Source organism: Choloepus didactylus, chromosome 2 (genome assembly GCF_015220235.1).
Source record: "Choloepus didactylus isolate mChoDid1 chromosome 2, mChoDid1.pri, whole genome shotgun sequence".
Taxonomy (NCBI): domain Eukaryota; kingdom Metazoa; phylum Chordata; class Mammalia; order Pilosa; family Megalonychidae; genus Choloepus; species Choloepus didactylus.
Window position 1 is genome coordinate 104,499,705 of NC_051308.1, and position 15,833 is coordinate 104,515,537.

Here is a 15,833-nt window from a genome sequence, read left to right on the forward strand (position 1 = left end):
TTCCTGGGACTGAAGACATTTATCTAAGGTGGTGTGGAGAGGTTCTTTGTTCCAGGGAATCAGTCCTTATGCAACCCCCAGCCCACCGCCTTGCCACCTCCCAGAGTGATGGCCACCTCCCTGCACGACATTACCCTGAATAGTCTCCAGAATCTGTTCCTAGGATCACCAGTATGCTGGGCCCAGAACTCGGGTTTCTATTTTAACTCTGTCATTAACAATCTGTGCTTCACTGGACATGTGTCTTCATCTCTCACACTCAGTGTGTTCACATGTGAAATGTGGTTTGAACTACAGGGTCTTCAGGGTCACTTCCAATTCTAACATATTCTGACTATGACCTTTGAAGAGTCATTGAGATACATGTAGTAATATTGCATTCCATGATCATCACTAGATCACTTGGGTCCCCCTGGATCCTTCTGTAATTATACCATTCTTAATTTGGAAAACCTGGCCTTGAGCCCCTAGGGGATCATTACAGCCTCTTGTGTCCCCTACCCCCATATCCACCCAAGCTCTTTTCCCACCAATCCCAATTTAAATCATGGCTGTACAAAGGCTCTACCTCTGCTTCCACGTTCCTGACTCTCTTTGTTTCTGATTCCTCAGGTTCCTTCTTGGACACCTTCAGTAAGAGCCCTGGTATGTTCTCAGCCATAATGTTCCCTGGATGACAATTGGGATGGATGGAGAGATCACAGCTTGGTAGTCAAGACTAAGCATGTGCTTCACAGTCAGTCTAGGGTGATGGTCCCAGTTTGACCATTTATCAGCTGTGGGATCTTGGGCCAGTTATTTTATCACTGTCTCAGTTTTCTCAGTTTTAAAAAATGCACCATAATAATGTTTGCTGCACATACTTATTAAGTGGATTAAATGGATTATATTGATTAAATGGGTTATACGGACCACACATATAAAATACTTGGCCCAGTGCCTGGTACATAATAAGTACTCAATAAATGTTAGCTGCTCTACTTATACTTGAAGGGCCTGGGCATGGCACAGAAGGAGGCATTCTAGGGGAAGAGGGTTTGTGATATGACTGTAACTCAAATGGCCTTATAATGGTGAGAAATCACACAACCTGTTTAGGCCATGGATGAGAGGCAGGGTCCCTCAGAGAGACACCTGTCTTCAGTCCCTTTCAACCTCCCATGGAAAAAGAAGGGCTCTCCTTTGCACCTGCAAATAAGGTAAGGGAGGGTCTTCAGTCTGGATTACCGATCTAGTCTGGGCAGGGCCTAGGGCAGGACTAAATTCTACAACATTGGAACCCTGTGATATTGCTCAGCTCCCTGGACCTGTTATTTGTGGCTATGTTAAGATTCCCTGGAATATGAAGGTCCAAAATTCTAGTTGGCTCCTTTCAACTTGCACCTAAAATATTCCACTTCAGTTCCAAAGAAAAGGAGTACATGGCAATGAAAGCCTCTACTTTCCCATAAATTCTTGAAAGTAGAGCCTTATCTCTCATCTATTTGCTTCTCTGAAGCCTCACACAGAACTCAGAACATAATAAAATAATAAATGTTTACTGACTATATGAATCAATCCATCAAGCAATAAATGTGTGTGGAGGATCCACTCTATGCTTAACCTTGAGATGGTAACAGTAAGGTATGCACTAGGAGAATACAACACAGTATATAACTAGAGACAATCAATCTAGTTGAGAAACTAAGACACTCACATAAAGAGTTTGCAAGTTGTGCAAAGCAATCAGTGCTACGTGCCAGAGATGCTAAGTGCAGTGGGACCCCACCAGCATGGAAGAACCACCTTTGGCTGCCCACACAGAGGCTATTTTGGACTCCAGAGCAGAAGAGAATTCCCATTGAGGTCTGCATGAGGCCAGAGCCAGGGACCTCCTCTCCCACAAACAGTCCCTAGAAAAGGGAGAGGCAGTCAAAGCACCAAGAAGGATAAGGCCCCTGGATGTGGGCAGCAGGGCAAGATATAAGAACAGCACTAAGACTCAGTCTAGATAAGGTCAAGCCAGACTACCTGGTAGGAGATAAAGATAGATCACTGCAGCATGGTGTGCTGGAAAAACTTCTGGATTCAGAATCAAGAAACCTGGGGAGTCATTTAGCCTCTTAGGGCCTTTATGTCTTCAACTTAGAGCATTGGAATGGATAATCTCTAAAAATTCATCCACCTTTCACACATCTGGCTTTCTTGTGAAACAGATGCCGACTCAAAGAAAATAGTATATGAATACATCACAGTTTCCAGAGCCACCCAGCCAGCAGAGACAAGAATCTATGATGAAATCTCCCAGCCCAAGGTGAGCTAGTGCTCTTCATGGACCACTCGTCCCGGAGAGAAGTCACGGGCAGCCACTGAGCTCTGCTTGCTGCTGCTTAGCCAGCAGCCCTGGCCCAGACAGAGTCTGGATGGTCCAACCAGAAAATACCGTGCCAGGGAAATGATGCCCTGAGCCTTCTATGAGGACAGAAATGAGGTCAATCGTCACCCAGTGACGGCCTCCAGGGGATAACGCCCAGATGCTCCCACCTGGGGCCCTGGATCCAGGTTAGATGAGTTATGACTGGGACTGAAACAGCCCCTATGGGGGCCAAAAACAAGGGAGCCCTGGTGGGAGGTGAGGGCTGTTTTGTGGCCTCTGACATGTGAGCAGTTTGTAAAGGGTGCTAGGGGGCCCAGTACAGACCCAGAGGACCCCTCAAACTTGGCTTTGTGATCTGGTAGCAGCAGCAGCTTGCTTTCCTCTGACTCAGAGACATTCTGTCCTGCACTCCCTCCTCCTACCTGCCTTCTCTCTGCCTTCCCCACCCTCACTTCCACCCTGGATCTGGCTTCTACAATGTATCACCTGGACTGATTGGACAGATGATACAGAGCACAGGGGCAGCTAAGATCTTGACCAAGCAATATTCAGTCTGAACCACCCAGACCCCTCCCCTCAGCTCCTGAAGTTTTTGCCCCAAGGCCTTGCCCAGCTGCTACTTACTCCCTCTCTGCCCAGCTGCCCCCCCCCCCCCCCATTCCATGACCCTGATTCCCTCCGAAACTGGATGGAGCCAGAGCTGAGGCTGGGAGGGGAGGCAGTCTAGTAAAACAGTGGGGCAGGGGGGAGATTGATAGGCAGGGGCAAAAGTGGGAAGTGGGAATTGTAAGATCTTGGCTCCTTCACTTAGGGGAAGATGGGTGTTTTACAGGTACTTCCCTCCAAGGAGGAGCCAATGAATGTGGTTTATTCTGTGGTGCAGTACTCTGAGAAGGTAAATCCATTTTGCCTTTTTATCCTTGTTGTCCTATTTGTTCCACGTATTTCAGTACAGCCCATCCATCCTAGGGGCAGCTGTTTCTCTGGGACTCTTCTCTATACTTCTCAGGCGTGGCTGCCTAGGGCTTGGTCTGCAGGTCCTTCCATCCTTGCACCGAGTCCTGTAACCTGGGCCCATGGCCATCCACAAATTGGCCTGTGTGGGATGCTGATCCTTCCCTTCAAGTGCAGGAGTCCCTGGGCCTCTGAACTATAGTGTGGGAACCTGGCTGTTATGACATTCTGGGCTGCTACTGGCTCAGAGTGTGAAATTTAGAAACAGGAGCCTCTCTTGGGGCAGACACAGCCCCATGCCAGGTGCACAGATTGGCAAGGGGAACTCAGGCTGACTTTCTGTCCCCTTGTGCTCCCCCAGCAGCTCTTTCACAGTACATAACCTACACAACCATTTGTAGTGATCTAGTGACACAATTCCTATGCCTCCATTTCTCCTGGAATTTGCAAAGATGGAATATAAACCAAACCTTGCCCTGTGACAGGACTTTAAGTTTTGAGGATCTGGTGAGGGGTCATCACTGTCTGAGTGCCTTTGCTTCTGTTCAGTCAGAAGGCTACTTTTGGGGTCTCCTAGTGAATCAAACTTTCTGTAAGTGTTCCCTTTTTAATAGCCAAACTACCAGACAGAAAGCTAATAATGAAAGATAAACTTGAAACCAGGAGAGAAAGGGAAAATAATATCAAATGAAGGGTGCGAGGTAACACTGGGAAATCGGAATGGGTTGCAAATGGGTTCTTGAGTAAGAATTAAGAGCTAATTCTATAAGGCAACAGGAAGAACATCCAGTTGCTGGGCAGGAAGGGAGGTGCCACTTCATTTGTATGGAGGGCTTGAAGCTTAGTTCACTTGAATCTAAAGATATTCCAAATGCCCTGGAGAACCAGACAGAAGGGCCTTTGCTCTCTCTGTGATCAGGAGAAGGAAGAAGGGAAATGGAAAAGGGGAGGAGTGAGGGAAGAAGTGGAGGAGGAATTGGGGAAGGAGGAGCAAGAAGTGAGGTGTGAGGTGCCCAGCATGTTTGAGCCAGGATCTGAAGGAGAGCGGGAGAAAGAAGCGTAACCTGGCTTTTCAGCTGACTCCACAGGGAAGGAGATAAAATTGGAAAGGGCTACTAGTTTTGAGAAATTAATCAAGAGGTCTTGGATTAAGACATCTCAAAGTAAATTGTTATAGACAAGTGGGATGACTATTAATCAGTCAGTATGTAATTTAAACCCTGGGACTCATCAAGCCTGCGGGAAGGTTGTTTGCAGCACTGTAAATAATCAGAGCACATGAGATTTACCCGGGACTCACCACTACATACAGGCAAAGGTGGAGTTACTGGAGAACAGAAGGAACGAGGGCTCAAGTAGGAGCAGAGAAGGCAGGTAGCCTGAGCCTGGATTCTGCCTGAAGCCTATAAGCAAAAGCAATGCCCAATAACCCCCTCCCCTCCACTCCTCCAATTTCTTAGAGCAGAAAGGATTTTTGAAATGGATTGCCCAGTGCTCCCAAACAGGGTGGCTAGAGCAGAGGTGCAAGACTCCACAGAGGACAAGGCCCTGCTACCTCCAACTTCCCCAGCACGAGGGAAATCTAAGGTATCCCACTGGGCCATTTGCTTAGTTCCTCTTCCCAGCAGCACATTTCAGTTAACATGTCCTCATATCTCTCACTCCTGCATAGACGGGGAAGACCAGCACACCTGCCAGCAAGCCTCTTGGGACTTCAAGCTATGAAATTGTGATCTAGGTGGGCGTTCATGAGTAACATTCTCCCTCCGGAAATGAGTTACAACCATCGCTACTGGCAGGTGCCTTGGACCCAGACTCTCTCTGCCCAGATCTTACCAGGAGATTGCAAATCCCCGCAACCTATCATGCAAGCAAAGCAGGAAACCCTCTATCACTGGGCATGGCTCAGGCCTAAATAGACAAATGGACACAGACCTTTTCTGAAATGGTTCCCTCTGGATGAATGACAAGGCAGGTTCCCTAGCACATGCTTCCCAGCCTTCTCCCTTCACTGCACATGTAGAAAATAATAATATTGTTATAGTGCACTGGGACAAATGATCCTGATTGTTCAAGTCTGGAGGCTGCACGTGGCCGGAGCCTTCACATGACTGGAGGTGACAATCCTGCCCAGCAACCCCATAGACGGAGGTGATCATATATTGCACACCTGTAATAAGCTGTGGCACACCAGCTGGGAAGCTCTGTGCACACTCAATATATGTGAGCATCCCCGATATCTTGTCTCCATGAGAACACACAGCTCTTTGAGCTGATTAGGAAAAGAAACCCATTCCTTGAGGCTGATGCAGCCCCTCACCTGAGTGCATGGCTTGGTGAGCAGAATGGAGGCTGCATTTTAGCCCCTGCCCATCCCTTTGCTCAGAAAGTTTTGTGCAGGCTACAACTGGTCAACCAGCCTAATATACCCGATGGGGCTGTTTGGGAGGCTTTCAGAGTTGTGGATCTTAGTTGGGCAGAGACGCTCTCCAAATGGGGGGTTAGAAAGTATCCCTTTCTATAGGGACTGGATGGGCACTTTTATTTGGGCTCTACTTCAAAGGCCTAGTAGGGCTTTCTTTCTGGCCAATGCCTTCTTCCAAACAACCTCAGCAAAAAGAAACAGCCAAATCCAGTACCCCCACACTCCATAAGGAACTGACCAGCACTGCAGGGCACTTCTGGCACTTCAGAGGAACCAGGAATAACCCAACCAGCAAAGCAGAGTCATTCTTCAGAGCAAACTTGGGAAATGATGAAACTACCGGGGTTCATGCCAGTTCCTAAGGCTCAGCCCAGAGAGCATGAGATTCAAGCAGAGGTTGAGTACCCCCACCCTTACAACCCCCTCCCCACCCAAATGCACAGCCAGACAGCTTTTGCAGGCATTAACTCCCCTCTGCCAGCACTGGGAGCTCTAGCACAGCTGAAGATCATTTGAGGAATGGTTTCCCTTATGGGTTAGCAAACATAACCAGCTAAATCCCCATTACAATCCCAGGAGGGCGGAAATAAGCTGCATTTAGGCTGAATGAAAGTATCAATCCCAGTGAATGGGTGCATAGAACCATCCAGCACTGTCTACCACTATCACTGTCTTAGGGGTTGCAAGGCCCCAAACTACAAGATGTTTACCCTAAAGGTGCTTCCAGTCTAGCTGAGGAAGCAATTCTGGCACAGGCACTACAATTAAATCCCAAACTCCATGCTGCAAAGAGAGGCATGAGCTGAAGCAGTCAGAGAAGACCTTCTGGGGGGAGAGGGGGGAGGCAGGGCTGAAGGTGGGCGGTAAAGGATGGATGAGGAAGGCCAAGGGCATCCAAGTGACAGAAGCATAAAAATCTAGCAGAGGCCTGGGTCTGTGTGCTGCGTTCAGGGCAGCCACGGAATACGTGGCCCTACTCAGATATGTCAGGAGGGCTCACAGTCCTCACCTATGCCCGGCATGTGCCCCCGCTGGAATGTACACCCCTCACCCCCGTCCACTTATGCTCAGCTCAAATGTCGCCTCCTCTTTGAAGTGTTTCCTGGTATCAACAGTCAAAATTAATCACGGTTCTGTTTGCATTCCTGTTTGTTTGTTTGCTTTCATTCCTTATATTCTCTAACCCATTTCATTCTGCGTTACAGTATGAATAATTATTTGATTCCCTCACTATGCTGTAAATTACCTGATGGCAAAATCCATGACATATTCATAGCTTTACTTACCTCAGTATCCACCACCATCTAACACAGTGCCTTGTATGCTGTATGTGTGTGAGCAATATTTTGAATAGAATTGAAAGTGACCAGCCAACCATAAAATAGAAGGTATTTATTGGAAATGGAAATAGATGGAAGACAATAAGCGCAGTAGAGTCAAATTAAGGAAAGCATTAGCTATCAGGATTCAAACTTCAGAATCTGTTCCCATGAAAGGGTATACTGGAGAAGACTTCCAGAGTTAGACCAACTAAGAGGTCAGCTGCAGCAATGAGCCCAGTGTAAGTGGTGAGAAGCGGTCACCTGGGGAGGGATGTGAAGAAAGGAACAAAGAGACTTGCACATAAAGGATAGAAAAGTTCCAAAGTGACACTGAGCAGGCTGAGTTTCTCCTAATATAAAAGCACTCCACATCCCGTAGATGAGTTGAAAGATCACTCCTGAACATCCTCATTCTCTAACCTGCCCCTGCCTCTGTCTGGTGTGCTCACTCAGTTGAATTCCTAGTGTCCTGAGGCCCAAGTGTGTAGCACACACACACACAAGCGTTCCCATGGTCCTCAAGAGAGCAGACCTGAAGTCAAGCCAGTGCACAGGAATTCTTAAGTTGGCCTTGAGGGCTCAGGACCCAACCTCCTGTTCTTATCTGTCACTACCCCTTCTCTATGGAACTTCTATTTATGAAGACCCGAGCTACCCACACCACTCCCTGGGCCCCAGTTCTCAGATTCTCCTTCTGTAAAATGAGTGTTATCTTATTTCCCCTTTCACAGCTTTCCAGATGAATTAGACTGTGACCAACAGGTCCATAAAATCAAAGTATTCTTTCAATGAAACAGGATCTTGAATCAGACCAAGATGTTCCAGTTTTTAAAATGGGAAACGAAATTGAAATCTCAGGGGCAGTGCCCTCTAGTGGACAGAGCCAGTAACCAGGACAGTTCCTCAGCCCACAGGTCCCCTGGGCTTCAGACAAGTCATTTAACCTCCCAGTGCTTCCGCAGGGGGAACTGAGAAAATGAGACGTATTGCAGCTCCTGTCCCTCAAAAGAAGAAAGTGAGGCTGGTTTAAAATACGACTTTTTAAAAGCCCGAAGGAGCCTCTCTGATCTGGGCTGTGTCTACAGAGGGTATGTCTTAGGTTTCACCTGTAGAAAAGAAATGGCAGGGCTGTATTTTCTTCCAGATCCATTGCATTTCTTCTGTTTAACTTTCCCCCTGAATTTCCCTTGATTTGTGAGATTTTCTCAGGAAAGTGACGATCTCTACTGGTTGTAAAATGAAGCTAAAGGCCATAGAGGGAAGCATACACACACACGGGCACTGATGCTAGCATGCCTGGATCTGACTTCTACTTTGTTAGTTATGTGACGTTAGACAAGTTACTTTGATCTCTCTTTGCCTCAGATTTTCCATGTGTAAAATGGGGTTAATATTAGTTCCTACCTCGTAGGGTTGATGTGAGGATTAAACGAGGTGTTACCATAAGTGTATGCCTGCACATCATATGGCCCTCCGTCAGTGCTACCTTCATCACTATATAAGCTGAAACCTTCAGGAGATGCTTATCCAAATGTACAAAATAAGCTTCTTGCAACAGAAATGCTGCTGATATTATATTAAAGTAATGTCGCATACCAAACTTCAACTCTCAGTCCTGCTAAACACAGATATAGCTTATTATATGCAATGTTTGTCTCCCTCATTTCGCTTACCACACCACACTCTGATTACCTGATACTATTCCTGTCTCCCCAACTAGATTGAAACAGCAGTCTGAATAATAATAAAATTGAAATGGAGAACTCCTTGAGGGCAAGGAGCCTGTAGAAATTAAGGACTTTGCATGCCAAATACTATGCTAAATGCTTTGTACATTATTGTCAATACTCACAACAACTGTATATGGTAGAAATTAATTCTTCTAGTCTATGTCAAGAATAAGGGGATAAATCTCTTACTTCGCAAATCTAGGATGTTGATAAGATAGAATTTGAACTCAAGACTTCTTGTCACCAAGGGCTGTGCACCTGACCTCTGCAGTGCTGCCTCCCTTGACTTGCTTGGATTCCCAGCACTTGGCACTTTGCTCCAGGTGTGGAGCACACACCCGCACTTTGATGGACACATAAGTAGGTCACAAATATTTAATTGAATGGAAGGTGCATATAATAATATTTATAGGCACTAAAAGCAACCCAGAGCAAATCCATTCATATTTTAATCCTGTTGTTATCTGGGTAACCACTCAACTTTCTGTGAGAAATATCCATTAAATAAGCTTGGATAAAGCTCTCTGTCTGGATTTTAGGTAAGACAGCTTCATAGCAAACAAGGGGTGCATGTCATAAGAATTCCTGATGAGTTGTTACAAAATGAGAGAAACACAGGGTAAATTTCCACTATTGATATCACAGAAATAACAGGAGCAGAAGAAGAGGTATGAATCGGGGAAATTCTCCATAGTCTTTTTGATGTGTACATTTAGATTTTATTGGGCCCTGTCCAAGGGTGAAGAGCACTTGACGGTTGTTCAAAACATATCAAGGTGTTAATATATTTGACAAAGGGCCATTAGGAAGAGTCCTGAACTCTGATTTGAGGAAACAAAATAAAATAATGATTAGCGTGTTCTAGAGACATGCAGACTTTGAAAAGTTGACTTTGAGAATTCATAAAAGAACAGAAGTAACCCATCTTTGGATGATAATTATTACCCCTTGCTGGTCAAGTCATGGCTCATTGTCCAGACAGTTCTGAAGAGCCCTACACAAATCTCCAGGTTTTGACTGCACCAGCTCTGTGACCTAAAAATGACCATATCTTTGCAAATGAGAAATAGAGATTTTTTTCATATGATCTTTTTGGAGGCAAACAGTCACATAAGTTTTCTGTAAGGGAATTTATAAAACATGTAAATCTCAACCATTTCATTTATAACCTGTATTTCCAACTGTTGATAGGCCATTTCTGTGTGGACATCAGAAGTCACCTCAAACTTGATGTGCCCAAAAATGAACTCATGGGTCTCTCCCTGACCTCCCACAACTTACTTTCCTTCTTGTTTCCCCATGCAAGTTAATAACTCATCATAATAGCAATAGCTGACATTTATCATGTGCTTACTATATTCCATTCCCTGTCCTAATGTTTTACATATGCTAACACTTAAAACCCATGAGAAACATTAAAACTTATCCACTCTTTGGAATAGGTACAATCATCCTCCATTTTATGTATTAAAAAACATTTTACATATTAAGAAGTAAGAGTCACAGAAAGGCTAAGCAACTCATCTAAGTAAGTGGAAAAGTCAGGATTCAACCCCAGGCCTTCCAACTCCAGGGCCTGTGTGTACCTGCTCTTCTGCACTGCCCCACTACTCAGCAGCTACCCAAGGCAGAAAGCTGTTTTATCCTTGACTCCTCTCTCTTTCTTATGTGTCATCCCAACTACCCCTACATCTAATCAGTCATTAGGTCCTGTCAATTCCTGTTCCTCTGTAGGGTTCCTCTCAACCACATTCTCTCAATGTGTCTAATATTAAAGACATTCTTGCTCTCCATGATCACTTCCTTAGGTCGTTCCTTTATTGCATGTTACCTGTGCTGCTAGCACACAAAGAGCAGTCTCTTAAAAACATGGATATTATCACTTCATTCCACTGCTGAAAAGCTTTTCCTGCAGGACCAGATTCCCGAGCAATAGGACCCATCAGATTTCCAGGCCCCTCTATCACAGGTTGGTGAACCCACCAAATCCTTTCCCAGCAAAGCCTTTGTCCATGTTATGTCGTCTGCCTGGAATGCCCTTCTCTCTCTCACGTCCAGTTCTTTTGTACTTGAAGCCTCAGATCAAGTGTCCCCTCTGTGTAGCTTTCCAAAACCTCCCACCCAAAGCTAAATACATAGCTCACTCTTAAACTCCTATAGAATTTAGTGCATTAAGTGCACAGTAGTAGCAACTTATTACATTGTAAGATACAACTATGTAGCTGCGGTATTTTCTTAAGTAATTCCCCTACTGGTCAATGAATTGTTTTGTGGTCAGGTACTTTTCTTTGTGTTCCCAGTGCCTGATAAACCTCACATCCTTAAAACTGTTTCTTGAATGAGTAAATTAATATGAACATGAAGATTACATTCACTAGTAGTGAATGCTGCTGCACCTATTTCGAAGCCAGGTGTCATGTTTGTAACAGGATATCTCATCCTCTCTGCCTTTACAAATTTCCTATAATAAAGTATTGCCCATATAGTTTTACCTTGTAAGCACCTAAGAAATGGAACTACAGGCTCCATTTCAGCAGGTAAACACAATAAATATTATTTGATAACACATATTGTTTTTGCGTTTTGCTTTGTTTTGTTGGTCAAGAAAAGAAGCAACAACAAAGGAAATAGTCAGCATGAGAAAGGCTCTGTGCAGTCTGAAAACCCAGTCCCTGAGTAGACATAAAGATTCCATCAAATTGAGGGTAAGAAGACAGAGGAGGGGAGGAAAGGGAGTCTGACATGAGCCCATGGCCCTGGGAGAGAACTGAGATGCTACAGAGAGGGAGGAAGAACGCTGGAGGCCATGGGAAACAGAGTGGAGCAGAGGCAATGGCTAGAGACAGAGAAGGGAGCTCTGCCTGGATTGTCCTGGGGAGAAGGACAGTGGGCGCTGAACTCACATGCTATGGGGTCCATCCCCCCGCACAAGACTATCAGTTCCTCCAAGGCAGAGCTTCGCCTTATTCATCCTTCATTCGCAGTACTCTGTCACAGGAGCCAAAGTCTGATAGAGCTTAATAAATATTTGTTGAACTGAACTGAGATTGGGGGCCAGAATATTGGGAGAAGAAAAAGGGCACTGGAAACAAATTTCAGAGTCTGGGTCTTGGAAATGGGAGAGTAGGGATTACCTGGTCACTCACAGTGCCATTTGGAGGAAAGGATAAAAGAACTGGATAAAAGAACTTTTAAATGAGAAGAATGAGGCTGTGGGTGCCTAAGAACCATGGGTGCAAGGTCTCGGGATGTTTTAAGAGGTGTTAGATGTAGCAAATAGAAGTTACTTCTTTTGCTCCCGGCTTATCAAAGAGGCCCCAGGTCCTCTGTTCTGAGCCACTCTTTGCAGATGTGCTTGGTCTCCAGCTCCCCCAGCCACAGGTCTTCATCCTTTTCTTGACTGAAATCGAACTGCTACCTGGAGAATTTCAGAGCCCCTGTGTAGAGACGCTATAAATGGATACAGCTACCATTTGAGAAGATGACCACATTTATTTTATTTCCATACTAGTTTAATAGTCACAAAAATTTTGGTGGTGTTTTTCCAGTGCCCTCTGAGATCCTGGCACATTTCATTTAATTTAATCTACACATTTTCCCCAGGACTTTCCCTCTTCCTGAAATGCTTTACCTCCCCCTCCTTACCCTCACTACCTCCAATACACCTGCCCCTAGTAAATGCCCACTCATCCACCTGGGGTCAGTTCAAATATCCCTTCCCATTGGAAACTCCCCTTGAGCCTCCAGACCATGTCTGGAGCCCCCATTTTTCTCTCATTGTCCTACATCTCTGTCCTTCACAGCAATTTTCAAATTTTATCTTTAACTATTTTTCCCCTGTGACTATTTGATTAATATCTCTCTTTCTCTGCTAGATTGTGAGCTTCATCAGGACACAAACCCTGTCTGATTTTGCTCATTACTTGTATCTATAGTGCCTGACCCTGTGCAAATTGCAGAGGAAGCCCACAATGTATAAATTTTATTAATATAGATGCAAAAGTTTGTTCAGCCTTTAACTGCCTTACCTGGGATCTGACAATCTTCTGGCACATGTCTCAATGACAAAACGAAACATCATTCTATCTACTCCTAAGTAAAAACCTTTAATATTTTATAGAACCCTTGCTTGGAAATACAGTAGAAAATATTATTGATGTTACCCCCTGTGCAGAAAAGAGCTGACAGCAGGCTTGAGACTGTTATTTTTTGAAAGGCATGCTTACACAATTAGCCCTTAGCTGGTGTTTGGGAACTTGAATTTTAGGAGGTTTCCCACCATTCCCTGATGAAAGTGTTTCACTGTGCCTACACTATTTGTTGAAACAGTTTGATTTATGCTGAATGCCTTCCTTCCTCTGGGAATATAGAATTTTGGTATTTGCTAGGCAAAGGGTGCCTATGTGACTCATCCCTAAAAAAATCCCTGGACTTCTAGGCTCAGGCAAGTTTCCCTGGTAGATAATATTTCACACATGCTGTCACAACACATTGCTGAAGGAATTAATCATTTTCTGCATGACTCTACTGGGAGACGACTCTTGGGGCTTGCACTTGCTTTCTTTTGGACTTTGTCTCATACATGAGTTTTCCCTTTGCTGATTTTGCTTTGTATCCATTCACTGTAATAAATCATAACTGAAGGTATGAGTATCTGCAGGAATCTGGAGCCCTTCTAGCAAATCATTGATCTTGGGGGTGTCTTGAAAACCCCTGGCACACCTCCTGAATGTTTCTACTATCTAAGAAGAGAAGATACTCTCTTCTTTCATCCACCACTAGCTACACTAGTCTAAGCTACCATCATCTCTTACCTGGGCAATAGCACTTAACCTCCTGCAGTCACACTTGCCAAGTACAATCCATTCTTTACACTACAGTCAGAGTTATCTTTCCAAAACATAAGTATGGATAATTTGCCCTAATGTCTAATGTCATCTGGTGGCATGGCATATATATATATATTTCATAAGTTGAAAGATTTTAAGTAGAAGAACAATCAGAGAAAAAAATGGGAAAGATATTCAGTGATCCAATTCTCAAAAATACACCAAGGCCTAGATAGTCTCTTATGGACTAGTTCTACCACCTTTAGTGAAAGGATAATTCTCATGTAATTTTAGTGACTTCAAAGAATAGAATTGGAAAGCCTCTCAATTCATTGAGCACTATTAATGTAACAGTGATTCCCCAACCAGATGAAGATGAATCCTAAAAAGAAAAACATAGACCAGGGGACAGCAAACTATGACTGTGGATCATATGTAACCCATTGCCTATTTTTTTATGGTCTATGGAATAACAATGGCTTTCACATTTTAAATGGTTGAAAAAATCAAAAGAATATTTTGTGACATGAAAAAATTAAATTAAATTCAAAATTCAATGTCCATAAATAAAGTTTTATTTGAAAACAAGTAACCCTCATTCATTTATGTATTGACTGTGAAAGCTTACACACTACAACAGCAGAGTTGAGTAGTTGCAATGGAGACTGCATGGCCCACACAGCCTAACTATTCACTATCTAGAAAAAGTTTGTCAACTCCTAATATAGATCAACCTTACTTATAAACATAAATGTTAAAAATCTTAATTTAAATTTTAGCAAGTTGAAACAAGCAATGCATTCAAAGAAAAAAATGCAAACAAGTAGGGTTTATCTCCACAATGCAAGGATAATTTCTCTTTAAGAAATCTTCTATTATAATTGATTGTTTAAATGAACTTAAAGGAGAAAAAAATCATGATTGATTCGAAAAATATGTTTGATAAAATCCAACTCCTATGACTGATTTAATAATATTTTTAAAATCTTAGCAAGCTAAAAATAGATGTCTCAGTCTATGTCCGTTCAGAAAAACTGAAACCATGATAGATATTGCAAATCCAAGAAATTTAATATAGAAAATGGTTACAAAAGTGATGGAAGGACTTGAGGAATAAGACAGGGAAGATAAGGTTAACCAGCAATTAGTAATTCCAAGAAGGTGTTACCACTCCTAGGGAAAATTTGCCTTTGGAACCACTGCTGCCAACTTGTAAGAGGCCATGAGTCTACGCTCCCACTGCAGCAGCCACAGTCAGAGACAGAAACCACAAATATCACACTGCCAAGGCTTATAGAATGCTTGCTGCAACTGAGTTGCTGGACCAAGAACCTGTTGTTCCATTCATCTGCAACTATTGCTGCCACTACTGGAGACACCACCAGAAACCAAGAATTAAGAACAAACATCATTTCTACCTTCCTCTCACTTTCCAGTCTTTCACCAGTACCTCCTAACCAGAAGCTATCTGGAAAAAGAGAAGATAAATGTAGTTCATGGGTTTCCAACCCTGCGACAAACAGAGAAGAGCACAAAAGGAAGAGAAGAGAGCAGACAGCAAATAGGCTCAGGTTAAACTTTTGCAACTTGAAACAGTATATGTACTAAATATTTAACAGAAACTTTAGAAAACTCCCATTAAAGATAGCAATAAAACTCCCATTAAAGAGAGCACTGCTACTGATTAGCTTGTATTGCGATCCTAGCCAGTAAACTGAGTCAAGCAAAATATATAATCAGAAAACTAAGAATAGAAGGAAACTTTCTCAGTATGATAAAGGGCATGTATGAAAAACCCTCAGCTAACATATTCAATGTTGAGAGACCGAAAACTTTCCCCCTAAGATCAGGAACAAGACAAGGATGCCACTGTCACCACTGCTATTTAAAATTGTGCTGGAAGTTCTAAGAAGAGTAATTAGGCAAGAAAAAGAGGTAAAAGACATCCAAATTAGAAAAAGAAGAAGTAAAACTATCTCTATTCACAGATGACATGATCCTTATATAGAAAATCCCAAAGAATCCACAAGAAAACTAACAGAGTTAATCAAAAAATTCAGCAAAGTTACAGGGTACAAGATTAACATGTGAAAATCAGTTGTGGTTCTATACACCAGCAATGAAAAATCCAAAAAGGAAATTAAGAAAACGATTCCATTTACCGTAGCATCCAAAAGAATGAAATACTTAGGACTAAATTTAACCAAGGAGGTGAAA

General features: G+C 43.4%; 1 protein-coding gene across 4 annotated transcripts in view; it reads left to right on the forward strand.

Moving 5' to 3' along the window:
• CD84 (CD84 molecule) overlaps positions 1–15,833 on the forward strand; it is an 85,962-nt gene that overhangs the window by 33,335 nt on the left and 36,794 nt on the right. For 2 of the 4 annotated variants that reach the window (XM_037825570.1, XM_037825568.1), the window contains exons 5-7: positions 613–645; positions 2,196–2,293; positions 3,189–3,251. In XM_037825570.1, coding sequence (XP_037681498.1) covers positions 613–645; positions 2,196–2,293; positions 3,189–3,251 — 194 coding nt within the window. Of the gene's footprint in view, positions 1–612; positions 646–2,195; positions 2,294–3,188; positions 3,252–4,770; positions 4,963–4,982; positions 11,356–15,833 lie in introns of those variants that run through there. The other 2 variants (XM_037825569.1, XM_037825571.1) reach the window with 2 other exon arrangements.